This window comes from Cervus canadensis, chromosome 23 (genome assembly GCF_019320065.1).
Source record: "Cervus canadensis isolate Bull #8, Minnesota chromosome 23, ASM1932006v1, whole genome shotgun sequence".
Taxonomy (NCBI): Eukaryota; Metazoa; Chordata; class Mammalia; order Artiodactyla; family Cervidae; genus Cervus; species Cervus canadensis.
Genome location: NC_057408.1, coordinates 55,574,257 through 55,596,660, shown reverse-complemented (window position 1 = coordinate 55,596,660; position 22,404 = coordinate 55,574,257). Strand labels below are relative to the sequence as shown.

The 22,404-nt window shown below is 48.0% G+C and overlaps 1 protein-coding gene across 1 annotated transcript; it reads right to left on the bottom strand.

Annotated features, from left to right (window-relative positions):
• Positions 1-976: 976 nt before the first annotated feature.
• Positions 977-21,298, bottom strand: RAB12 (RAB12, member RAS oncogene family). Its single transcript, XM_043443995.1, has 6 exons — positions 20,836-21,298; positions 10,669-10,729; positions 6,028-6,166; positions 4,091-4,180; positions 3,286-3,390; positions 977-2,166 (listed from the first exon to the last, which is right to left on the bottom strand). Exons 1-6 carry the CDS (start codon positions 21,281-21,283, stop codon positions 2,053-2,055), a joined length of 957 nt encoding a protein of 318 aa, XP_043299930.1. The 5' UTR covers positions 21,284-21,298; the 3' UTR covers positions 977-2,052.
• Between the last annotated feature and the right edge of the window lie 1,106 nt (positions 21,299-22,404).

Sequence of the window (22,404 nt, the reverse complement as noted above, 5' to 3'; positions counted from 1 at the left end):
AACAAAACCACCTACCAATTTGACCCGGCACTTCAGGGATCCAGGAAGGAGAACAAGACGACTTGCAGGGAGCGGTGTAACCACTGGTGCCTGTGGTGAGGCTGAGCTGAGGGTCCTCGAGGAGCTGCAGCAGCCAGTTCGAGGTCACTGCAGGGGCCCGAGAGGAGCGGGAATGCAGGTCCCGTATCCACTCCTCCCAGCCCCTAGAGCCCCTCCCAGTAGCAGGTCTAAGGGGAAGGGCAGGTGTCCTCCAGAGGAGGGCCAGAGCACCAGAAGGTGACGTGGAGTGAGACAGCAGGTGAGTAATCGATATGATCCACGCCTAGTTGTCCGATGGTAAAGGGCACAGACGTTACAAAGAACATTTTCATGACGACGCTATCTGCAAACACACACATATTTCACCATGTAAAGTGTGCAGCCCAGTGACACTAAGTACATGCACATGGGTGTACAACTATCACGACCATCCTTCATGATGTTCTCATCTTCCAAAGGCAAACTCTGTCCAGGTAAACACTCACCCCCCGCCCCTGGCACCCACCAGGCTGCGTCTCTGGCCTTGACTGTTCCAGGCCCCTTGGTGAGTGACCCTGTACTGGGTCTGTCCTTCTGTGCCTGGCTTATCTCACTCAGCATGATGTCCTCAAGGTTCATCCATGCTGTCCATTCTCCTGCCGATGGACACTTGGGATGCTTCGTTTGGCTACTGTGAATAAAGTTGTGAACATTAATGTACAGCATCTGTTTGTGCCCCAACTTTCAACTTTTGGAGGTGTGCACTCAGGACTGGAATTGCTGGGTCATACTGCAGTTCTATGTCTAAATCTTTTGAGAAAGTATTGAAATGTTTTCCATGGTGAAGGAGGCTACATTTTCCTTATCAAAAACACTCAAAAGATTAAGATGTGGAGTTCTGGAAGAATATCATCAGATACGTAATTTATGATTGCACAAATAAGTGTAGCAACTCAACTGTCATTCATAAATACAAAATTTTATTTGCACTTCATTAGTGTAGAAGGACCACAATGCTTCTCATATCACAACACTCAAGACACGCCAAGTTATTCAAATACATAATGACTTATTTACCTTGACTAAACAAACAGTGCAGTTTAATAAAAGATATACCAAAGATAAGAGTTCACAAATTCATTATCAGACCAGGGGGGAAAAAAAAAACACAGTCTAGGCTTAATAGGAATAAGCTTCACCGTCGAGGGGAGAGGTTTTATCATTACAAAGGTATATAGAATGTTTAGGCAAATATGTGTAGGTTCTTTGATATAGTAAAATGCATCTCTTTAAAATTCCTTTAAACAGGATTTGTGTAGGACAGCAGCGTTCTTTTAAAATCTTCTATAGTTTCAAAAACATTTCTTTTATTGAATCTTTGTAGTTCTTAAAAGCACAGAGTGCGTTCATTAGGAAACCAGAGAGATTCTGAGGCCTCAGGACCAATTCAAGTCCTACATTCTAACTAGTTATGTTCTATCATTAATGTGAATAAATAACCTTCAAGACCTTTAAGCAAGCATGGAGCTCGCTTTGTGGGAAACACTCCAATACTTCAAAGATGCTACAGCTGGGAGAAATGTAAATAAAGAAAAAGCATTCAAGGTCATTTTTCTTCCCCCAAAGTCTTTAGTTTTACAAATTTTCTTTAAAACAGTAAGCAAAGCACCACGGTCTTTCTTTTTATCAGAATATCTCCATCCTCATAATATAGTTAACAAGGACAACTATATTATGTATTTCCAGAAACATTATAGCTCTCATTTCTCCTGTTCTTTGTATCAGAAGTACGACGTTCCCCAGTGTACACACACTAGGCATTGGGATGATGAATGAAATATAATAATTTGGAGGGAAATATGTCATTTATAACCCAAACTTACCCAGGATTGCATATCTGCATATTTACAAGTTAGTGTATAGCTCTGACGTGGATTACAAAGTGCGAGAGGAAATTGTCAAAATGATTGTAGTGCAGAATGCGACCGTCCCCCCGTCCAGGAATCGCGCCCACTTCGCCTCCAAGGCGGCGAGTCAACAGCACCGCACGTGCGGTCTGGGCGGGGGCAGCTCTGGCGGGATCTCGGGCTCGGGTTGCAACGAGAGGATGCTGTTGGACAGCTCGTTCCTCAGCATGTCCAGGGGCATCTTGGGGATAAAGGAAAAGACAAACGCACTGTGACTCGACAATGTAAAGACTCTGCAGACTATACAATTACTGAGGACCAAAGTGTTTTTTTACAGGAAACTCTCTAATCATCAGAGTTCAGTTATACATTCAGCCAGAACCTAAGAACCAGGTTCAGGGAGCTTCAACCATCACACAAAGGCCGTGCAGCCCATCTCACACCCTTTGGCGGAGAGCGCAGACGGACCTCATCAACATTTACTTTCACAGCCCAGGGTGATGGAAACTTAAGTATCAAAAAAACAAAAAAATGGTTCTGTGTTCTCAGGGGGCATACCATTACTAAAGGAAGAAGTACCTTCTCTTGGCAGCTATACAGACAGCCATTGTATTAGACGCTTCTGAATTACATTGCACCAAGGCGATTATGTGTAAAATAATATAAAAACACTTAACGATCTAAGGAATCTCTGGATATAAGCCCAAAGATGCTTAACAATGTGCTGTTGTCCAATGAGGTCATCTTCCTGGTCTGGCGCCATGAAAGGCCGCACCAGACAGGAAGAGCCTCGATGGGAGGCAAGACCCTCACTGTCTGCACCTAACAGGGTTCTTGTGAGAAAACTCGAACAGGAGAGGAGCGAATGTCAAACAAACACAGCCCAGTCTCCCTTGGGCTTCCCCGGTGGCTCAGTAGTACAGAATCCGCCTGCCGATGCAGGAGACACAGGTTCGATCCCTGGATTAGGAACATCCTCTGGAAAACGGAATGGCAACCCACTCCAGTATTCTTGCCTGGGAAATCCCATGGACAGAGGAGCCTGATGAGCTACAGTCCACGGGGTCACAAAGAGTTGGACGTGACTGAGCAACTAAAAAACAACAAATGGTCACAGCCACTGCACCCGTGTGCCAGGCTGAGTGAGGATGTGGAACGTGGCCCTGAGGATGTGGTGACAGGCTGCTGCTGCGGGGGGCTGAGTCCTCAGGCTGGGTCTGCACCCCCAGGTCTCCAGCCTGACCACCGCTGGGGTTTGCTTTCTATAGGAGAGGTTCCCAACCACAAACAGCAAAGAGAATGATGAAGAGGTTCCAGGTTATGTGCTGTCAGGACACAGGATTCTTTTTTTTTTTTTTACCTTTTTCAGGATGTCATCGACAAGCTTCAGGAAGATCTCGTCTACGTTGAAGTTATCCTTGGCGCTCGCTTCACAGAACCGCATCCCGGCTATCTGCTGTGCAAACTGAGAGCACACGTTATTGTTGTGCGTGTGTGTGTGTGAGTGTGTATGTGTGAGTGTGTGTTGGGGGGGGGAGGAGGGGACGACACATGTCTAGCATAAGCACAGGGTCCATAACTGGGAGGGGGAACAGTTCTCAGGCTTTGGCGTTCAGACAAAGGCTGGGACGAAAGGTCTGGAAAGTCCTGTTTATCCTCAAACATAAAGCTCATTTACATTTGAACTTTAATGTAGGAAAGTGCAGCAACTTCCTACATGATGAGAAATCAACAAAACACAGGCTGTGAGGTGACACCAGGACCCTCAAGTAAAATTACGTGCACAAGTGTTTAAACTGTACTGTACCCAACATTTAAAATGTATCCAAAAAAGTAAAATGCGAGTGTCATCGATTTTCTGAGGAAGGTTAGCATTAGAATAGGAAAACATCATGAATGCAATGACATGGGTTAAAAGAACATTTCTCTGTATAAGATGTCAGGTAGGACAATAAACAATGCTGTGTATTTTCATGTGTCTTTTCTCCTCCATTTGAAAAATGAATTTAACGGAGCAGGAAGTTAACCAACGCAAACAAAGACGAAGGATGTGACTGACTGCACTTTTCTCAATTCTGAACCGTAAAGTAATTTATTAGAAGGGAAAGCACGCAGGGGGCTCACTGCACGGACACGGGTCCCCCCCCACTGCCCACTCTTCTCACCTTTTCACCCTGCTGTCTGCTGATCTCTCTGTCAGTTTCACAGTCCAACTTATTTCCAACTAAGAGAAGCTCCGCATCTTCCGAAGCATACTGTGGGATCGCAACAACAGGAGCGAAATCTCAAAGCCGGCACGTCACACACGAGGGAGACACAGCCCCAGGCCACACCTCTCACCCCTCTGAGCATCTGCTCTGACCTAGAGGGGGCTCCCGCTGGGCGCAGGGCAATGTGGTCACAGGCACGAGGAATCACGGATGCTCTCAGCTCTTGACCCATGACTCCCAGGAAGTCAGTCCTTAGGGTAGCCTAAGGACTGACTCGAAATACAGGCAAAGCTTTGTACTCAGTCAAAAAAAACCTAAAGATCCCACAAAGTGGGTCAAGAATGAAATACGTTAAGGTACATAAGAGAGTGAAGCCATAAAAAACCAGAAAATATGCTCTGGAAGAACAGGAAGGTGACACACGAAGCCGCCCGGGATAGAATATTTAGTGAAATAACCATGACCTGAAACGACACGCAGTACAGACGCAATCTGGGTTTTCTGGGTGACAGCTACAGACTGTTTCAATTTGCTTTTGTGCTTTTACTTGGTTCTCTAAATCTTCTATACTGACAAGGTACTGTTAATTTTATGGTCAGGAAAAGTTAACCTGCATTTCTAAGTTTTAAAAAAACATGCAGGCATAGAAGAGTCTCTCTCTTTAAAAAGGTCAAAGCTGTCTCAAGTAACTCCCTGAGTTCACATGATGGGAGACGGACTTCCACAATGGGTACCCGAGTGGTGACCTCGGGCCAGGTTAACCAGGGAGCTCGTCTCCCTGCCAGTAATGGGGTGACAGTTAACAGTGCCCCCAACGGGGCTGGTAAGGGGAAGAAACGGGAGCACAGCTGCACAGAGGGAGGAGCGAGAGCCGGGGATCAGACGGAGGAGGGCAGGTTCCCCAACAGAGGTGCCCTTCACACCGAGGCCACTGCCTCCCGGTAGCTACGTCACTTGGTTCTGAGCCGGCAGCGAGGATGCCCCTGTCTGGGGTCCTTGGGAGCACACCCTGCGGCCCCAGAATCCCAGAGTACAGACCCAACCCTGGTTCTGACATCTCCGTAACCCTGGCAGCCAGGGTCTCCAACACACTTTAAAGAGACACACATTGAAAATGCGCTCGGTAAGACCTGCAAAGAAACATTCTCCACCATCATCTAACAGACGGGTTTAATACAATCTGTAAATGAAATCAGATTTATAATATACGAAGTGTGCTTGTTATGCAAAGGAGCTAAACCTCAAATTACTAAACGAGGGGGAAACAACTCTCAAATGTGGCCACTGTTTACACACATCTCACCCTCAACGGCTTTGTCTACTCATTTCTTAGTGGGGGACCCACAGGTTATATAAACTCAGTTTATTTCTACATAGTCAACTGTGATCCAAAGGATAAAATCTTTAGTTCAAAATGAGGGGGTGAAGGCCGTCTCTAGTTTTGCGGGCAGAGGTCCAGTGGGTGACTGAGGCCTCAGCATGCCCCCAGGCACAGTGGAGAAGGCAGGCCCTGGAGGCTGTCACTCTGAGGACACACGCAAAGAGAGCGCTCACGTGAACTTTCTGCAGAAATAATAAAATCTGTCCTATATCTGATTCCACGGAAGCAGCTTGCCCCTGTGGGATGACCATGTGTGGGCTTTGATGTCAGACAGCCCAGGGACCAGAACACCAATCCAGGCTTCCTCATGTACAAGCTGATCCTGAAGACATTCCAGCTCTTCTCTGCCTCACCTGTGATGCAGGACTATGCACCTACTTTGAATGCAGTCTGGATTAAGTGACGTTCGGGATGGAAAAGCACGCTCCACAACTGTTTCCCTTCTTCCTGTTGTCACTATTAACACCCACAGCGGAGAGTTCACATCTGGGAGAGAAACGCCAACACCTACCTTATCGATCATCTTCATCCATTTTGGCAAATCATCGAATGTCTCCTTCTTAGTGATGTCGTAGACTAATATGATCCCCTTGGCACTTCTGTAATAAGCTGAGGTAATGCTGTTGAATCTCTCCTGACCTGCCGTGTCCCTGAGAAACAGCAGCAAAAGTCAGTCCCCGAACAGGGCGCACAGGGAAGACTCAGCCCAACCGTGACAACTCCCCACAGGTCTGTGCACGTTCGGTATTACTGGGGGCAGCTTCTCTGAGCTAGGTGCGTTCAAAAATCATAAGGAAGTCCCAATTTCTCCCACACCAAGATTCTGAAAAGAAGTAAATGTCGTGTATAACAGTGGAAAGTGCAACACCCCATAACTTGATGGTTATCAATGACAAAATGTACGGGTGACATTTAATTTAAACAATTTAAGCCTAGCAATCTCTATTAACCAACCTCAATGGTGAGTATCTTATCTGATTTTGCTGATAAGACGACCAACAGTCCCCACTAACGAAAAGTGCTATGGTCTTGTCATTTTCTTGGTCCTTCAAACAGGTAAAGGAGGAAGAGGACCCCCAAACTTTGCAAACACAGTCAGGTTGACTACTCTCTGACCGTGACCTTGATATCTAAAGCTTTCTCTCTTCTCCAGGAAAAGCTGACGTTTCCACAGGAAGACATACATGTATTAACAGTGCACACAAGCTGGCCGGGACCCACTTTCTCCACCTAGGAAGCTGAGAACTGCGTGAGAACTATCACAAATGTACAAATGAGGCTCAAGAGAGCAGGCCTTCTGACCAGTAAAATGATTTCTTTTAAGCTGATCTGTAATTTAGCTTTTCCCAAAGAACCCTAACTCTCAGCACACTCCGGGAGCCCCGTGACACAGGTGGCTTGTGGTGGAGAAAGCAAGGGGCAGCGGGGGACACAGAAAACGAGGTTCTTCCTTGCAAGATGCTCACAGACTCTCACAGGACAGCGCTGAGCTTCCGAAAGGGGGAGACACTGAAACCTCTTCCAAGTGCACTGGATGGGGTGAACCTTGTGGGGTCGTGTCCCTAATGTCCCTAACACACACATCGCAAAGGTACTATAGTTTACGCCTTTGTTCCAGGCTAGACTCGCCACCAAATTAGCTCCCCTTAGGGATGTGTCATCATGCCAAACAATGAAGCCTGTCGGCAAATTCCTTTTCACATAAAGCAACGCGGACACTTTGCCCCAGGGGATTGAAGACTCCCCTGTGCTCTTCCAAGGCTGGAAGGCCCAGGGGCTTAGGCTGGTCTGCTTTGTCCACCAGGGTCCAGGGGGCCTGGCCTACCACAGGCCCTCCATCTACATATGCAAAACAAAAGGCAAAACAAAAGGCTACATGTCCAAAATACAGAAAGTGGATGCCAATTCAAGGCAATATTTTTTGACTCAAAACTGCCCCCAAACTGGATTCCTGAAGAATTCAGGACAAAATAAAACCAACTTGCAGACACTAAAAGGCACCTTCCAATCAGGTGAGAAGGAACTGACTCAGATACTGCTTCATTCACAGGAGGAATCAGTGAATAAAATTATTCCCAGGACCCTAGGCATTTAGGGGCATAATTAATACTTTCAAAAAAAAGTATCTTCCTGACTGTGGTTTCTCTTCCTATCACAGTGCTGGCTTGTTCAAGTTAGGGTTTGATAACACAGCTCTCACTTCTTTAAAAAGCAAAAATAACATGTTTTTCCACTCTGAAGTCTGGGGTTAGCACATTATAGCTGCAGCACAAATTTAAAACAGCAACTGGGTATAAAGTCTTCACCAAGCATTTGGGGAATTATGTGCTCTCGTGAGTATAGATGGTTAAGTAGTTTTATGATGGCTTTTAGCGTAAATCAGTTTCACATTTGTTTCTCTAAACATTCAGTTAGGATTCAGAAATTGGGGGCTGAAGAACAGAGACATTAGACATAATACAAGCTTTTGGAAAATCATTTCGAGGCTGCTGTGGTAAGAACACTTAACATGAGGTCTGACCTCAGAAGCAGGAACAACATAGCTCCGCTACCCACAAGCATGACATTGCACAGCAGATCCCTGGGAGAGGTTTTAATAAAAACCCAACAATCAAAGAGTTGGGATAGTAATAGGCATTTCTGATATTAAGATTCCGTGGAAAATCAAACGGCAGCCCAGTCCAGTATTCTTACCTGGGAAGTCCCATGGACAGAGAAGCCTGGCAGGGGGCTAGTCCTGTCCAGGGGGTTGCAAAGAGTCGGACACAACTGAAGCGACTCAACAACAACAAACGGTTAGCGTACAAGACGCCAGCGAGGAAACATCAAGGCCATTCCCTAAACTCCATCTCTGTGACCAGTTCTTGACTGTGTGAGGCAGAAAAGCATCTCCACTGAAGAGAATAATCCATATTTCCAAAATATCTGGGTTGCCAGAGTTTTAATTTTCTATTCCTCTCCAAGGCTCCTTTATTTGATCATTTCCCCACTGAATTATCTGCTCTCACAGATGGTCAGAGAGCAAGGTAAATAGAATCCAATTCAGTTCAGCAAGTATTTATTAAATTCCTACTCTGAGCCAGGACCGCAAAAATTCCACCCCAGTCTCCACGTCTCACACAGCTGGACAGTAATACAATACCAATGCCCCGGTCGGGCTTTTATCTATCCAACGAGATGTAGAATCCTCACATTCCCACCTTTATCTCAAAGAACCTTAGTTTCCACTGTAATGACCGAGAGTTGACTTTCAGAGATTTACAGTTTATTACCATCAGCCAAATCATCATTTATTGTGGGTGGAATATGATATTATTATTATTATGTCTCTCTCTGCTTTGGGGGCAAATTGAAAACTTCCTGCCATCCTTTTCCCCCAGTTTGGTACTACAACCATGCTTTGAAAAAACCATCATTTTTCTGTACTTACTCTATTTGGTGAAATGACACAATTCTTAATTTGCAGGAATCAATGTCAGTGTATGAAAGTTCCACCTCTTCAAGCAGAGAATGAAAGGAAACAAGCTTGATGTCAACACAGGGACTCCAGTGGAAACCAAATTCGCCAACAGTGAGCACTGGACCGAACAGGAGACCTTCCTATGGAGCACCTTTTTTTTGGGGGTGGGGGGCATGCCATGCAGCACGTGGGATTTTAGCTTCCCAACCAGGGATCAAACCCACACCCCCTGCATTGGATGCTCCGCAGGGGCTTGGCAGTGGAAGGGGGAACTTCCACTGGACTGCCAAGGAAGTCCCCCATACGGAGCATCTTAATTATGTGTTCGTCTTGACGCAGGAGGCCAGCTTCTCAGCTTCAAGTCCATCTCAACACAACAGCTGGAAGCCTCTGTGAGTAATTTCCAGGATAGGTGCTGCTGCTGCTGTTAGGTCACTCAACTGTGTCTGACTCTTTGTGACCCCAAGGACTATAGCCTGCCAGGCTCCTTGTCCACGGGATTTCCCAGGCAAGAATACTAAAGTGGGGTGCTATTTCCTTCTTTCCTTCCTTTCCTTCTGCAGGGGATCTTCCCGACCCAGGGATCGAACCCACGTCTCCCGCACTGGCAGGCGGATTCTTTACCACTGAGCCACCATGTGGATGTAAATTCATGAATCTACATTCGGGTTGACGTCTTATTTTAGCTATACTTACACCAAGTTCTATATACATACACGTAGACACACTTCAAGCAGAGATGGGAAAATGGTCCTTTTTCTAACCACAGATGATCAAGGAACTTCCCAAAGACACGAAAAACAAAAACACAAGACAAAAAAGCAACCCCCGTCACCCCCAGTCCTTCAGGCAGGTGGAACAGTCAGCGATGACCCACGGGACGTTACCTGACAGCCGGCGGGCACCCCACTCAGGGGCGCGGGTGGGGGTGAGACATGGCACTAACACGGAAGCACTAGGTGGCGATGGAGCCGCCGGCGCGGCAGCAATGAACGCGATGGAAGCGACACACACACGGCGGACAGACAGAGCTGAGGTCGACCTGCGAGAGGAGTTAGTGGCTGAGACGCTGCGGCGAGACGGTGTTAGCAACAAGGGCGGCCCAGATGCCACTCCCTGCTCCAGAGGGGCTCCTCCCGGGTCCCCAAGGAAGGGTGGCTGAGCGGCCCCCGCACGGCTGGGTTAGTCTTTCACACGCTCCTGGGGTGCAGGGAGGGGGCTCTGGGCTCCCCGCACGGGGCACAGAGGAGCTCAGGGCACGCGTGTCCCACCGAGGACACGCCCGAGGGGGACATGCCCAAGATGTGGGGGCCGGGCGGGAGGGAGCACGCTGGCCTTTCTCCGGGTGCTTGCAGAGTAAGTAACTCTGAACACGTGTAGACGAGCACTGGAGGGACCGGCTCAGCGATCACGGTTTGTCGGATGACGTCAAACTAGAGACTAAAGGCTCCAAGCCAGACACCGTGGAAGTATCACAACAGTCTCTCCACGACCCCCGTGGCAATCGGGGCTGAGCTACATAGGCTCTTTCCTGAATGCTCTCTAGAAGGAAGCTCTGTTCACTTCCCTTGAAGGAGAGCGGAGGAGAGGAAATGCAGGAGAGACAGACCAGCTCCGACGGTTAATTGTATTAGACAAGCGTGTGGACTGCTGAACACACACGGTGATAACCGGGTGCAGGGCCCCACTTACCAGATCTGTAGCCTAATTTTCTTTCCTCTTAGCTCTACGGTTTTGATCTTAAAGTCAACACCTGTAAATAAAACGGACGAAGATGAAGCAAAAACAAGGCAATCTGTCAGAAAAGCAGTACTATTTGTATGCCGTTGGAAAAACCAAAAAACTGACCACACTGAATTCCAAAATGGGAGAGAAGAAATCTGCTGGTTCCCGAGTCGAGTACACTCTGTGCTTCTCTGCACAACGCATTAGCGTATGTTAGGTTCTACCCCGAACTGGAGATGAAGCACTTGCTATTTGTAATCGAGTTTAACACTACTGGAGGTGCAGCTTAAAATCCACTTAAAAATCACAATGAATCATTACACAAACAAACAATGGCTTTATACACATGCTATCTTGGGGGGAAATTCTTAACGTGGAGCACTGGAAACTCAATCTTGATTTCAAACAGCCACAGTCCGAATTAAGAAATTATTGTAATAAATTCTTTAGCATTCACAAAAGTGACTTTATTATATCGCCAATAGTGTGGAAGAGGAATTCTTTTTGAAAAATTTTACTCATACACATTAATTTTATTTTTAAAATTACTTAAATAGTAGCAAGCAAACCATGACAAACCTCCATCCTTCTCCAGTTCAGCCCTTAAGGCTTCAGATAATTTTTTAGAGCAAATTTTCACCTGTGGATATTTCCTTATCTACTTGTCAGTTACAGAAAACTTCAATATTTTTTAAATACAAATTTCACAATATTTGTGAAATAATATAAAACAGTATTTTTTTTTCTTTTTCCCTCCCCTCCCCTCCTAAAACAGTATTTTTTACACAATTCTCACAACTAAGAAAAAAAAAATAACCAGCTAAAAAAAAATAACGCCAGCTAAATGTGGGAAGTGGAAACCTAATCTCTATGGGAACTATTAATATTTTTTGGCTGCTTTATGGATCCAGGGTCCCGATGCTGCGAGGTGGAGGATGAAGGGGGCACGGCATAGCTCTTCAAAGTCAGATGATGTTCCTGAGGTGACGGGCAAGGCGTGTGACTGACTTTTATAATTAGCAACATGCTGCAGACATCAATGCAACCAGAAGATGTGTTTACAAGCCTGGGTGGGACTGAGGTCTGTACAACAGAGAAACGTGGCAGGAATATAAAAGTCATGGCTGGAGAAGAGGCTACGGCACCTCGCACCTGGTTCTTACTCGCTCCCCTAGCCCTGATCTCAAAGCTCATGCAAATGCTGGGGAAGCCAATTTCACTTTCAGTTCTGGAACAGCTTTGCTTTTCCAAGTCAGATGACTCTCAGACAGCCTTGGAACGGGAAGCGTGTCTGTACACGACCAACATCCTCAAGCAGAGACCAAGCGGAATCCTTTGTGCTTCAACCACAGGGAAGCGCAGAGCCTAACGCGATATTCTACGAGTCACAGAAACCAGCCTGCACCTATGTGCTATGGTCTGATTTTGAAAAGGCACAGCTCAGACAAAACCCCTTCTTCCTGATATCAGCATAAAGCTAGGGCCTCACCCTGTTACTCTGTGAGGGCGATTTACAAATCTAATTCACACTGTATCATGGCCACTATTCTGTTTTACTTTTGTTTCTAGTTTGTTTGGTTTTTTTTCCAGTTTTATTTAGGGGAGCTGGCCACTTTTGTTACAACTTGTTGCAGCGGCTGCCACATTTTACTGAAAAGAGCTAGCAGATAAACTTCTCTTGTGAGCTCTGCTTCAAGTTAAGGACAAGAATCTCTAGAAACAGCACAAATAATTTTTGTTTTGAGTAGGCTGTTTTCTCTGCTAAGAACCGCTCTCAAGTCTGATCATGTCTTTTTTTTTCAACCAACTTGAACAACTTTCTGACTTTAGCAGTCCTGAACTATATTTTGTAATCACAAAGTTTAATGAATAAAAATAAAGGAAAGGGTATTAATAGTCAAAAGTAGGAATAAGTGGTAATGTTATCATGTGATTATAAATACACTGCTAAGCAAAGATGAACAAACAGCAAACAGGATGAAGAACGTGTTTAGTCCAAACTACCTAGTTTTAGTGAGTAGATTAAAGACATTAACAACAATAGAAAAATATCCAGTGGCTAAATCTAAAATTCCACGAAAGGAAAAAGCTCATTAAAATAGTGCTTGCTCTCAAATGAAGTCTCTTTTACCATATAAGAGCCACTAGGTTAGCTACTGATGGCTGGAAACTTACTCCAGTCTATGGCTTAGAAACAAATCTTTACATCAAAGTATACAGCTACACATTTTTAAAAAGCTTTTTTACATTAGGTAAAAAATATCTCTTAGTGTCCATTGTTAACATTTGCAGGTCACAGAAATTATAATGATCCTGAATAAAAGGTAGAAAGTCACCAACCACTTCAAGGAGGGGATTAGTTTTGGGAAAAGTCAGCACAGAGTCTCCTGACTGGACAGGAGGGCCCAGGATCAATGTTTATAAACAGACAAGGGACCAAAAAAAGTCGTAGCTTTTATTGAAAACCCATTTCCTACAGTGTCCTGACCATCCGGGGAAGCAAGCAGCTACAACTCTGTTGGGTGGTAGAGGCAGTCCCATCCTGAAGACCTGAGTCATCCAGACCTAAACTGACAGGCACTTGGTGAAACAGAGCCCTCTCTGCTCTCCTCTCCCGGAGAACCTCCCCGTCTGCCCAGAAGCCTTTTCAGGCTCAGGGGTCCCCTTCTGCGCCTCCCTACGGCTCACCTCCCCCCTCCCTCCCAGTCCTGCCCGTCCAGCCCTGCCCCGTGGCTCCGCTGGTCTCCCCCAGGTGACAGAACAGGCGCCTTCTCAGGACAGTCACCTCTGGCGCCTAGAATGCTGCCTGGCACAGGGCAGCGGTCCAGTAAATCTGATGGAGACCCGCCCCTCTTCTCCATCGAACGCTGGGTGTGTGTTTAAATTGTAGGAAGGAAGTACGGATGCCCTGTCGTGAGCCCGTCTGGCGGGCAGAGCAGCAGGATTCAGGGTGCCTGGCACACACGCATCACCCTGGAACCTGAGCATTCCATTTCTCCTACAATCCCGGCTCGTGGTTGTTTAGCCCCTACGTTGTGTCTGACTGTCTTGTGATCCCACGGACTGTAGCCCACCAGGCTCTTCTGTCCACGGGATTTCCCAGGCAAGAATACTGGAGTGGGTTGCCAGTTCCTCCTCAAGGGGATCTTCCCGACCCAAGGATTGAACCCGTGTCTCCTGAAGCAGCAGGTGGATTCTTCACCACTGAGCCCCCAGAGGAGCCCTCATAACTCCTGTTTCCGGTGGAACACCCTTATTGGAGGGGCAGTCTTCATATGCCCAGGTCCTCTCCCTAAACACGCCCCCCCCATCCCCCAGGGGATTATCACAGGAACCGTTTACTCAGTCATCGAGACCGGAAGTGACCCACTAAGAGAATGTCCTGCTGGGTAACAGGGGTCTAAGTCTTCCTAAAAATATTTCCATCAGGAAGGACACAGGTCACAGGCTGTAATCTTTCTGTTGTATAGACACGACTATTCTATTCAAGTCTTTCTTGATCTTAATTCCCTTTAATAATGATGACAGTGTCTATCAGACCCCTGAGCCCGGCATGCAACATGTGGGCTCCCTCAGGAGCCCAGCAAGCTGGGCGCTATGCTAGTAGAACAGAGGAGAGACCAAGGTCAGATCACTTCTGCTAGCTGAGTGGCAGAACCTAGGTTCAAATTTATAACACTGTCCACAACCAAAGGTTGTTATAGAAGTCAAACATGTGGAAACAGGGAAAGTGTGAAAATCTTCTGCAAGTGGCCCAGGTCACCGTAACTATTCTTGAAGCTCTTCAAGAACAGAGCTTCACCTGGCCCTGTCACCTCTGTACACTGTTGTTTCATAAATCTCAGCAAGAGCATAAAGAATTGTACACAGTGCTGGTAAGATTTCAAGGCTCCCCAGCAGGCGAAACATATCCAAAAAGAACATTACCGTGTTACTTTTTGCTGAGGCATAAAAAGTCACAAAAATGAAAATAGCAAAAATAAACAGAAGTTTCTTTCTTCACATCCCCTTCCAGCACAAAGTTTAATAAAAGCAGAAATGACCCAGTGGCCCATGCCTGGGATACAGCTGAGTGTTCGTCCCCCCTCACCCACCCCCCCCACAACAACAAGGACTTGGGGTTGGTGTGAGAGTATGATTTTAGTTGACTTCAGTTCAGATACTGCAGTCCATGGGGTTCCAAAAGAGTTGGACACCACTCAGCAAATAACCAACAACAAAACAGGTTCTGGAGGCTGTAGGATTTCACACTTTGAAATCAAGTCTCAGTTCAAGCAGTGGTGACAAATTGTTATTAACTGTTACTGCCAATTTATAAGAACTATCTTGGGATCACAGGCTGGCCTTTCTCCCAAGGATATATATCCTTCACAGTGTCACCCCATCCTGGACGTAATCTTTCCCCTGATGGAGGCTTCCCCGCATTTCCACTGAGTTGACAGTGAGAAAGTAAACTAAGAAATGTGTCAAGGTCACCCAGACGGAGGAACGTTTACTATCAGAAAGCGGTTTCTTGACCATGAGGCCAGCCTTCCACATGACCACTGTCTTTTGGGAGAAAGCACAGACGCATCCCCCCAGGAAAGCACCCTACAAAGGGCAGGCAAGGCAGACGACCCTCCTGTACTGCCCCGGGGGGGTCCCGAACCACAGTTTAATATCATGGGGCTTCTCCTACTTAAGCCGAGCCATGAGAACTCAATGGAACGAAGTAATGCAACTGTAAAATACTTGGATCGCCTCAGAAACAGGTGCTACTAGAATAGTTTAAATGATTGCATGTCATTAAACAACGATCACAGGCCTGAGGATTTCCAGCATCTGCCCTGAGTCTAACAAGACCCGCCTCCTCAGTCCAGACTGGGCGGTCTGTATCCCAGCAAACACAGACCGTCCGCGTCCCTCACCTGCACACACACAGGAGATGGTCCTGCACCCGGCTGGAACAGACATGCCGCACATGAACTTCACAGGCGGGCAGGGGGGTGGAGGCGCCCCGAGGTTACGGAGCACATGGGCCCCGCTTTTCATCACGGCATCTCCACCACTCGCTTCCCCTCCTGCAGGGACCAGCCAGGCGAGCAGGTGAGCTTCCAGCCCCCTGACGGCCGGTGGGTGGAGTCTCACCCAAGTACACACCACCCCTCAGAAAACACTTGCTGAATGGTGTACAAGGCTATGTTTTCTTTGCAGATTCAAACAAATGCTTAATTAAAACGCTGCTCCTGGCACGCAAGGCTGGAGAAAGCTCTGGCCCTACCAGCAGTCTAAGGAACTCAGGCTGCCTTCTGAAGGCTGTCCCTGCACCCCACAGCTGCAGGGGAGGCAGACTTGAAGGTTCTGGGTCCCTCTCATCGTGCAGAGGCAGACCTTTCTCCTCCAGAGAGAGCTCCTTGGCGAAAGAAAGGCCGAATGCACGTAAGCCAGGTCTTTAAATAGATTTTTATCAGCCCCAACAACCCAATCGCCAACTTTCCACACTTTCTGGGGAAGATAGCTACTTTATTCCACAAATGCATTCTGCACAAGCCTATCAGCATGCTCTGAGTTCATTAAATAAGCCAAACCACATAACGCACAGCGCAGGCTGGCATGAAAACCGGCGCTCCTCGCCCACTCCCGTCTCCCTGAGTCATCCTGTTACATCAGCCCAGCAGGGGAGGGGCTGACGCTGGAGGTCTGGGCTCTGGAGTGGGAATTCGGGACAATTCTCCCTAATTCCCTTGTAAGTGAAATAGTCGAGCAGCTCAGCCATGGCTTCAAAGACTGCCCAGGATCACAGAGGAGCAACACAAAACGCACAGCTTAGCATTTTAATCCAGTATGAAATGTTCATTCTGGGTTTCCGAACAAAACTCACTGACCTAAATTTCCAGAATAAAGTACAAGCGATTTCCCTTGACAGTGGTTCCACTCACTGTGTGTAGGCAAAGCAGAGTAGACCCTAGTGGTGGGATCCCCTGCCTCCTGCCCGCTCACGTTCAAGGTCAGCCCACAGACAGCCACTCCTGCACGGGATTCACGGCCACCCGCACCTTGGACCCGCTGGTTCTGTTTCTGGCTCTACTACGGGGCCGGATGAATCCCAGTCACCTGCAGCGCCAGGCTTCCCTGCCTTGGGAGCAGTGAACACAGGGCCTGAAGGGGTGGGCTTGAGAACAGAGACCCCGGCACATGACTGAATACAAACAGGGCTCCACCAAGCGCTCTCATCGGCTAAGACCGCTTATACTCAGGGCCAGGCTGTGAAGTTAAGTTACTGCTGCAAAATGAGGAAAACGTTGACAGTCGTGAGGACCTCAAACTGAGTTCAAAGAACTTTTAAATTCTGATATTCTGTCTTTCATATTTTGGGGGTCTACCTCATGTTATCTTTTTTTTGTTTTTTTTGAAAAGTTGGTGACAGTGGATTGTTTAAAAAAATGTCCTTACATGGCAAAATAATAAAAGAATTGGCAATCCTATGTTGGCCTCTGGCACTCTGGAAGAAACTTCACTGTTCAGGAAACTGATACTCTGGTCCAAATGGTCTCACTCCTCCTTTCCCTGTATTTAAATGTATTTTAGTAAATATTTTAAAAGTTTCAGATAGTTGAATGATTAAATATTTAGAAATGAACCCTTTAAAGCATCACTCCCAGAGGAAAGTGACAAATAATGGGGACACAGTTAAAGAGAATCAGTTTCAGTGATACCATTGATGGCATCACTCACCACCTTCACAGGGTTGACGCGGGGCCAAATTAGACAAGCAGGAAAGAGTCCCATCCACATTTTCAGAGTAAAGTGAACTTAAATCCCAAAGGAAGCTAAGGGACAGACAGACAGAAGGAACTCACTTGCAGCCCGGGCCCTGACCACTGTTCACTGCTGGGCCACTGTGGGCGAGCTGTCTACCCTCTGGGACTCTGCTTCCTCATCTGTAAAATGTGGAAACCTTCAGGATTGTTGTGAGATTTAGAAAGAGTGTAGTTTTGCTGGTATACAGTACGTGCTCAAGAAACTGTAGCTACTGCTAACAGTATGTAACCCTTTACACACAAAGACAAAATAAATTACTTATCCAAAATCACAAGCTAGTTCATGGAAAAGCTTAAATCAAGAGCTGAGGCTTTTTAGAATGCTTTTCTAGAAATGTAAAGTTGCTGGGAGTGGCGTAAGGAGTGCTGCCTGGTAAAAACATTTTGATCCAAACAAAACGAACAGCAAGCTTCCAATAGTTATATAAGAAACACAGGTTGACATGGTATTTAGAGAGCTGTGAATTTCTACAGCCAACCAGTTATTTTTTTCTCCTGTTTCTCAAACTTTGAAAAGCTGTATCTGTCAAACCATGCTGGCCACATCAGACTAACTCAATTCCATGAATATGAAATCCCATTTGAAAGTAATACTTCACCTGGACAATTTTCACTAAATAGGTCAATTATTAAAAGTCTTTTCAGTTTCATACCCTGGTGAGTTCCGCGTGTCTTTTAAACCAAAACAACTTCTGGTTTGATCAGTAATACAACAATAACAAAACCAACATTTTGTTCAGTTGTAATTTGGTAAAATAGGTTCATTATCTCAAATCCCTCAGGGTTTCTGCTATGCTTCTTTACAGAAAGTCCGGCGAGACTGCCTGGCTTTATCAAATGCTCACTGGAGGTGCTGCTTCCAGTCTGAGGTGGGCTGGGGGCGTCACCTAAGTGACCCTCCTGGGTCCACAGCGCCTGCACAAGGTAGGTGGTCTTTTCCAGACTCTGCAGCTGGACGGGGTGAGGCCGGCGGAACAGGATCTGTGCGGAGTCCGTGGAGGCGAAACTCAACCATGCTCCTCAGTAGGACCCTGCGAGCCACCTGCTCAGGTGGGGGTATTCAGGTGAGGCAACCCCAGCTACACCACACCCAGTGCCGCATGTACACTTGCTTTTCTAAGGAACTCAAGGAATGAACTTATCTCTACAGCATTCCAGAGCAGCGGAAGGTCTTGACCAGCCCCTACTCCACCTGGACTGGGGGGGGGGGGGTTTCCCCGCACTCCCCAGAAGGTCTGCAGACATCACATTGCCCTAATCGCTCTGGGGCATCCCCAGGAACCCCTTTCCCCACCCCTCAGTCTGGACAGAGACTGTCCTCCTCACCACTGAGGCCCCCATGGGTAGCACAGCACCCGCACACAGTAGGTGCTCAACAAGTGATCTGATACGTGGAAGGGAAAAGCGACTCAGAGGCAGAGATAGAAGGGAGGTTTAGCTAACTTCCTCAAAGTGTTCTCACAGTCTGGGTCAGACCAGAAGTTATCATCTTTCTTTGAACTTCCCACAAATAAACATTTAGCAAGCCAAGGACTACAGGCTATGTATGGAGAAAATAAAAACAAGCAAGACAAAGTCAAACGGCACAAGGGACCCCAGCGGCTGGGGCTGGGGAGGCATGTATACATGTGCATTTATGTTTGTTTGTTAAGGGGACAAAGAAACTGACTGCCTGGCCCCCTCCTGATTCCCAAGTACTCGAAGAAACTGTCTCCCTGCCAGGGCTGTACCCAGAGGCCTTTATGGCTCCAGCTGATACAGAGGGTCCGCCCTCCATGCTTCATGGCAGCCCAGGTCTTCCAGCATTCATTCCCAATGTCCCCTAATGACTGTAGGGGTGCTGCTGCACTGTGGCCCCAGCTTAGGAAACCCCTCCCCACCTCCCCTCTGCCCTGTTCTACAGCACATCTTCACCCTCCGTCTCACTCTCCATGCACCAAACCCTATTATCCACCTAGCAGGCCTGTGCTGGTTTCTCTACATCACATTGTACAACTGTGTTATTCTTCATTTTTGTATATTTTTAAGTATCGAGCCATAAAAGATGGATAATTCTGAATTACTTTTAGTTCTATTTTACTTATGCCAGGTACAAAACTTAACAGCACAAACCATCTTCTGATGGTTGAATAACTTCATGTACTTTATATGATCCAAAATTGGATATTTGAAACAGGTCTAAGCTACACTACTGAACTTTAATCTCATAGTTTCAAGGCCAAGATCTTAACAACAAACAGGGTACAGAGAGCACAAATACATCCAAACTGATTTATTATTAAAAAGTATGAAAGGAAACACGTTCTCACAAACAAAACAAAAAGATAATGTGAAAAGTGTAAGATTAGTCTTTCAATAAGCCATTTCAAATGGAGGGGTCTTCTGTAACATGACAACAAGGCCAATTAATCTCCCAATTGTATCACCTTGGAACTATCTAAATACACAAGTGGTGTGTGGAATGAATATTTCAGTTCTGAATTTCATGATTATATACTATGTATTATTTCTTGGACCCCCCCCCCAGGGGAATCCACCCACCCACCCATTACAGAAGGTGATTGATCTTCCCCTCAAACAACTATCTCATCTGAGGGGTTCCCCTTTGACAGCTTTTAAGGGGTTTTCCAGAGAAACAACTGTTACACAGTGACTGGACAGACCTCAAAGCCAAGGCCTATACATGTGACTCCATCAGAAAACTTCCCTGCAGTTTCAATTTTACATTCTGAGGACAGGCCACTTCCAGGCCCAGGCGGTTCCTGTAATAACCTGGCTGACCCCTTCACCCAACTGGCAGTGAGGCGCCGGGGGGCAGGGGGCGGGAGGTGCCCTTCCCACTTGGGGGTCCCCTGGGTTATTTGAAGTCACAGAAAACCACAGCTGAAGCCCTTTTGCCCACACTCATAGTTTAAAGAAGAAACTTCTTAGTCTTACTCCGAATATTATCCACAGACCCTCTTCCACAGGGGATTTAAAACTCCCATTATTTCAGCACAACATAAAATTGAGTTCAAAATTAGAAAAACAAGTCGCGTGGACAGTGGAAATGCCCCTCCTCCTAGGAAGGCAAAGCTAAAGCATCACAATTCCCCAGAGGGGACCACTCCGGCCATCCAGCCAGGGCACAGCTCGTGTCCACCACGCTGCTCGCCTGCCCCCCTTCTTCCTAATGAGGAGTTGGGGGGGGGGTGTGCTCCGGTGGAGAGATGCTCACACCGTCCCAGGCCGGACAGGCCCCGTGCATCCCCGGCCTCGAGACGGCCAGGGCGGGGGCTCCGTCCAGTCCGGGGGATGCAGGGGCCCCCGGGGGCCCTCCCCCGGCCCGCCTTACCTACGGTGGACTTGCAGGCCTCGCAGAAAGTGTCGTCGGTGAAGCGCTCCATCAGGCTGGTCTTGCCCACGCCGCGGGAGCCGATGATGATGACCTGCAGCTTGAAGTCGGCCGGCCTGGGGGGCTGCTTGCGCCGGCGGGCCTGGCCGCCCGACAGCGCCGGGGAGCCCGCGCCCAACCCGCCGCCGCCCGCGGGCCGCCTGTGCAGCGCGGCGCCCGGATCCATGCACGCATGCGGCCCCCCGCGCCCCCGCGCCCCCTCGGCCTCCGCCAAGCGCCGCGGCTCGGCCCCGGGCTGGGCGAGCGCGCGCTCGAGCGGCCCCGGCGGCTCGCGGGCTCCGCGCTGCAGCTGCGCCGCCGGCCGGCCCCCAGCGTCCGCCCCGCCGCCGCCGCTGCCGCCGGGGGAGGAGGAAGGGAAGCAGCTACTCCGCAGCAGCGGCAGCAGCATCCCGGGCGAGGCGGCGCGACGGCGCAGGCGCGGACGGGCGGGCGGGCGGCGGGGCGGGGCAGGGACTCGCGCGCGCCCCCTGCCGGCTGGAGGACCCCCCGCGCGCGCCTCTAGCTGCCTGCTGGCGCTCCTTCCTTGGCCTCCGCTGCCCTCTGGCCCTATAGCCTTTCTTTCTGCGACTTTCACCTTCTGCCTCCCCTCCATCCGCATCCCCTCCTTTCCTTCTTCCCTCCTCCTGTCCCTGCTGTCATTGAGCGCAGCCCACAAATACTAGGCCCGTGCGATAGCCGTGTCCCCCAAATCTGTTGCATGCACTCTGAGATAGTCCCCCTCCCCACCCTGCTCCAGATCACCGCTGCAAACTCGCACTGACCATCCCCGACCGGCCCCCGCGCCGACCCCCGCCCCCTGTGGGGGGGGGGGGTCCCCTGCACCCCCGCCCCGGCTCAGGCCCGGACCCACCTACCCCTCTTGGAAGGCAGACTGACCACGTCTGTCTCATATTTTCCATAGAAAACTCGCCGAAATCAGTTATTTTTAAGTCCTGATTGCTGCCTAATACAAAGTGCATACGTTTTCATTCCGTTTAACTTGTAAATAAAATAAATAGCCTGCTCCTTTGGGGAAGCCCGTGAGTTCAAACAGTAGTAAGGAACTCCAAGACAGACACTCCAGAAGTTTAGGGACTCTAAGCTCGGGCTGTGTGTTTGGCCATTTCTGTTTGGAAGGATTTAAGGATTCAGAAAATCACTGCTCTGATCCCTCGCCAGGGATCTGTTTAGCAAATTCCTCAGGGTGAACTTGAGCACCTCAGAACACAGGGTTCTAAATATGATAGGAGCTGGCACATTTGCCCAGCATGATCATGTAACTCACCAAATTTCAGCTTTATTTAGAACTAGGTTTAGTACCAGCTTAGTCCATGTGGGCATTACTCTACTAACCTGATTTGTGAAAGTGCAGCATTGCCCACAGGGTAAACTGGAAGCTTACATGTATAAGAGCATTCTTAGCTCTCCAAAAGCAATCACAATAGAAGTCTTTTCAGTGTTTCCAGTATTCTTGCCACAATAATCCCATGGACAGAGGAGCCTGACAGGTCACCGTCCATGGGGTCGCAA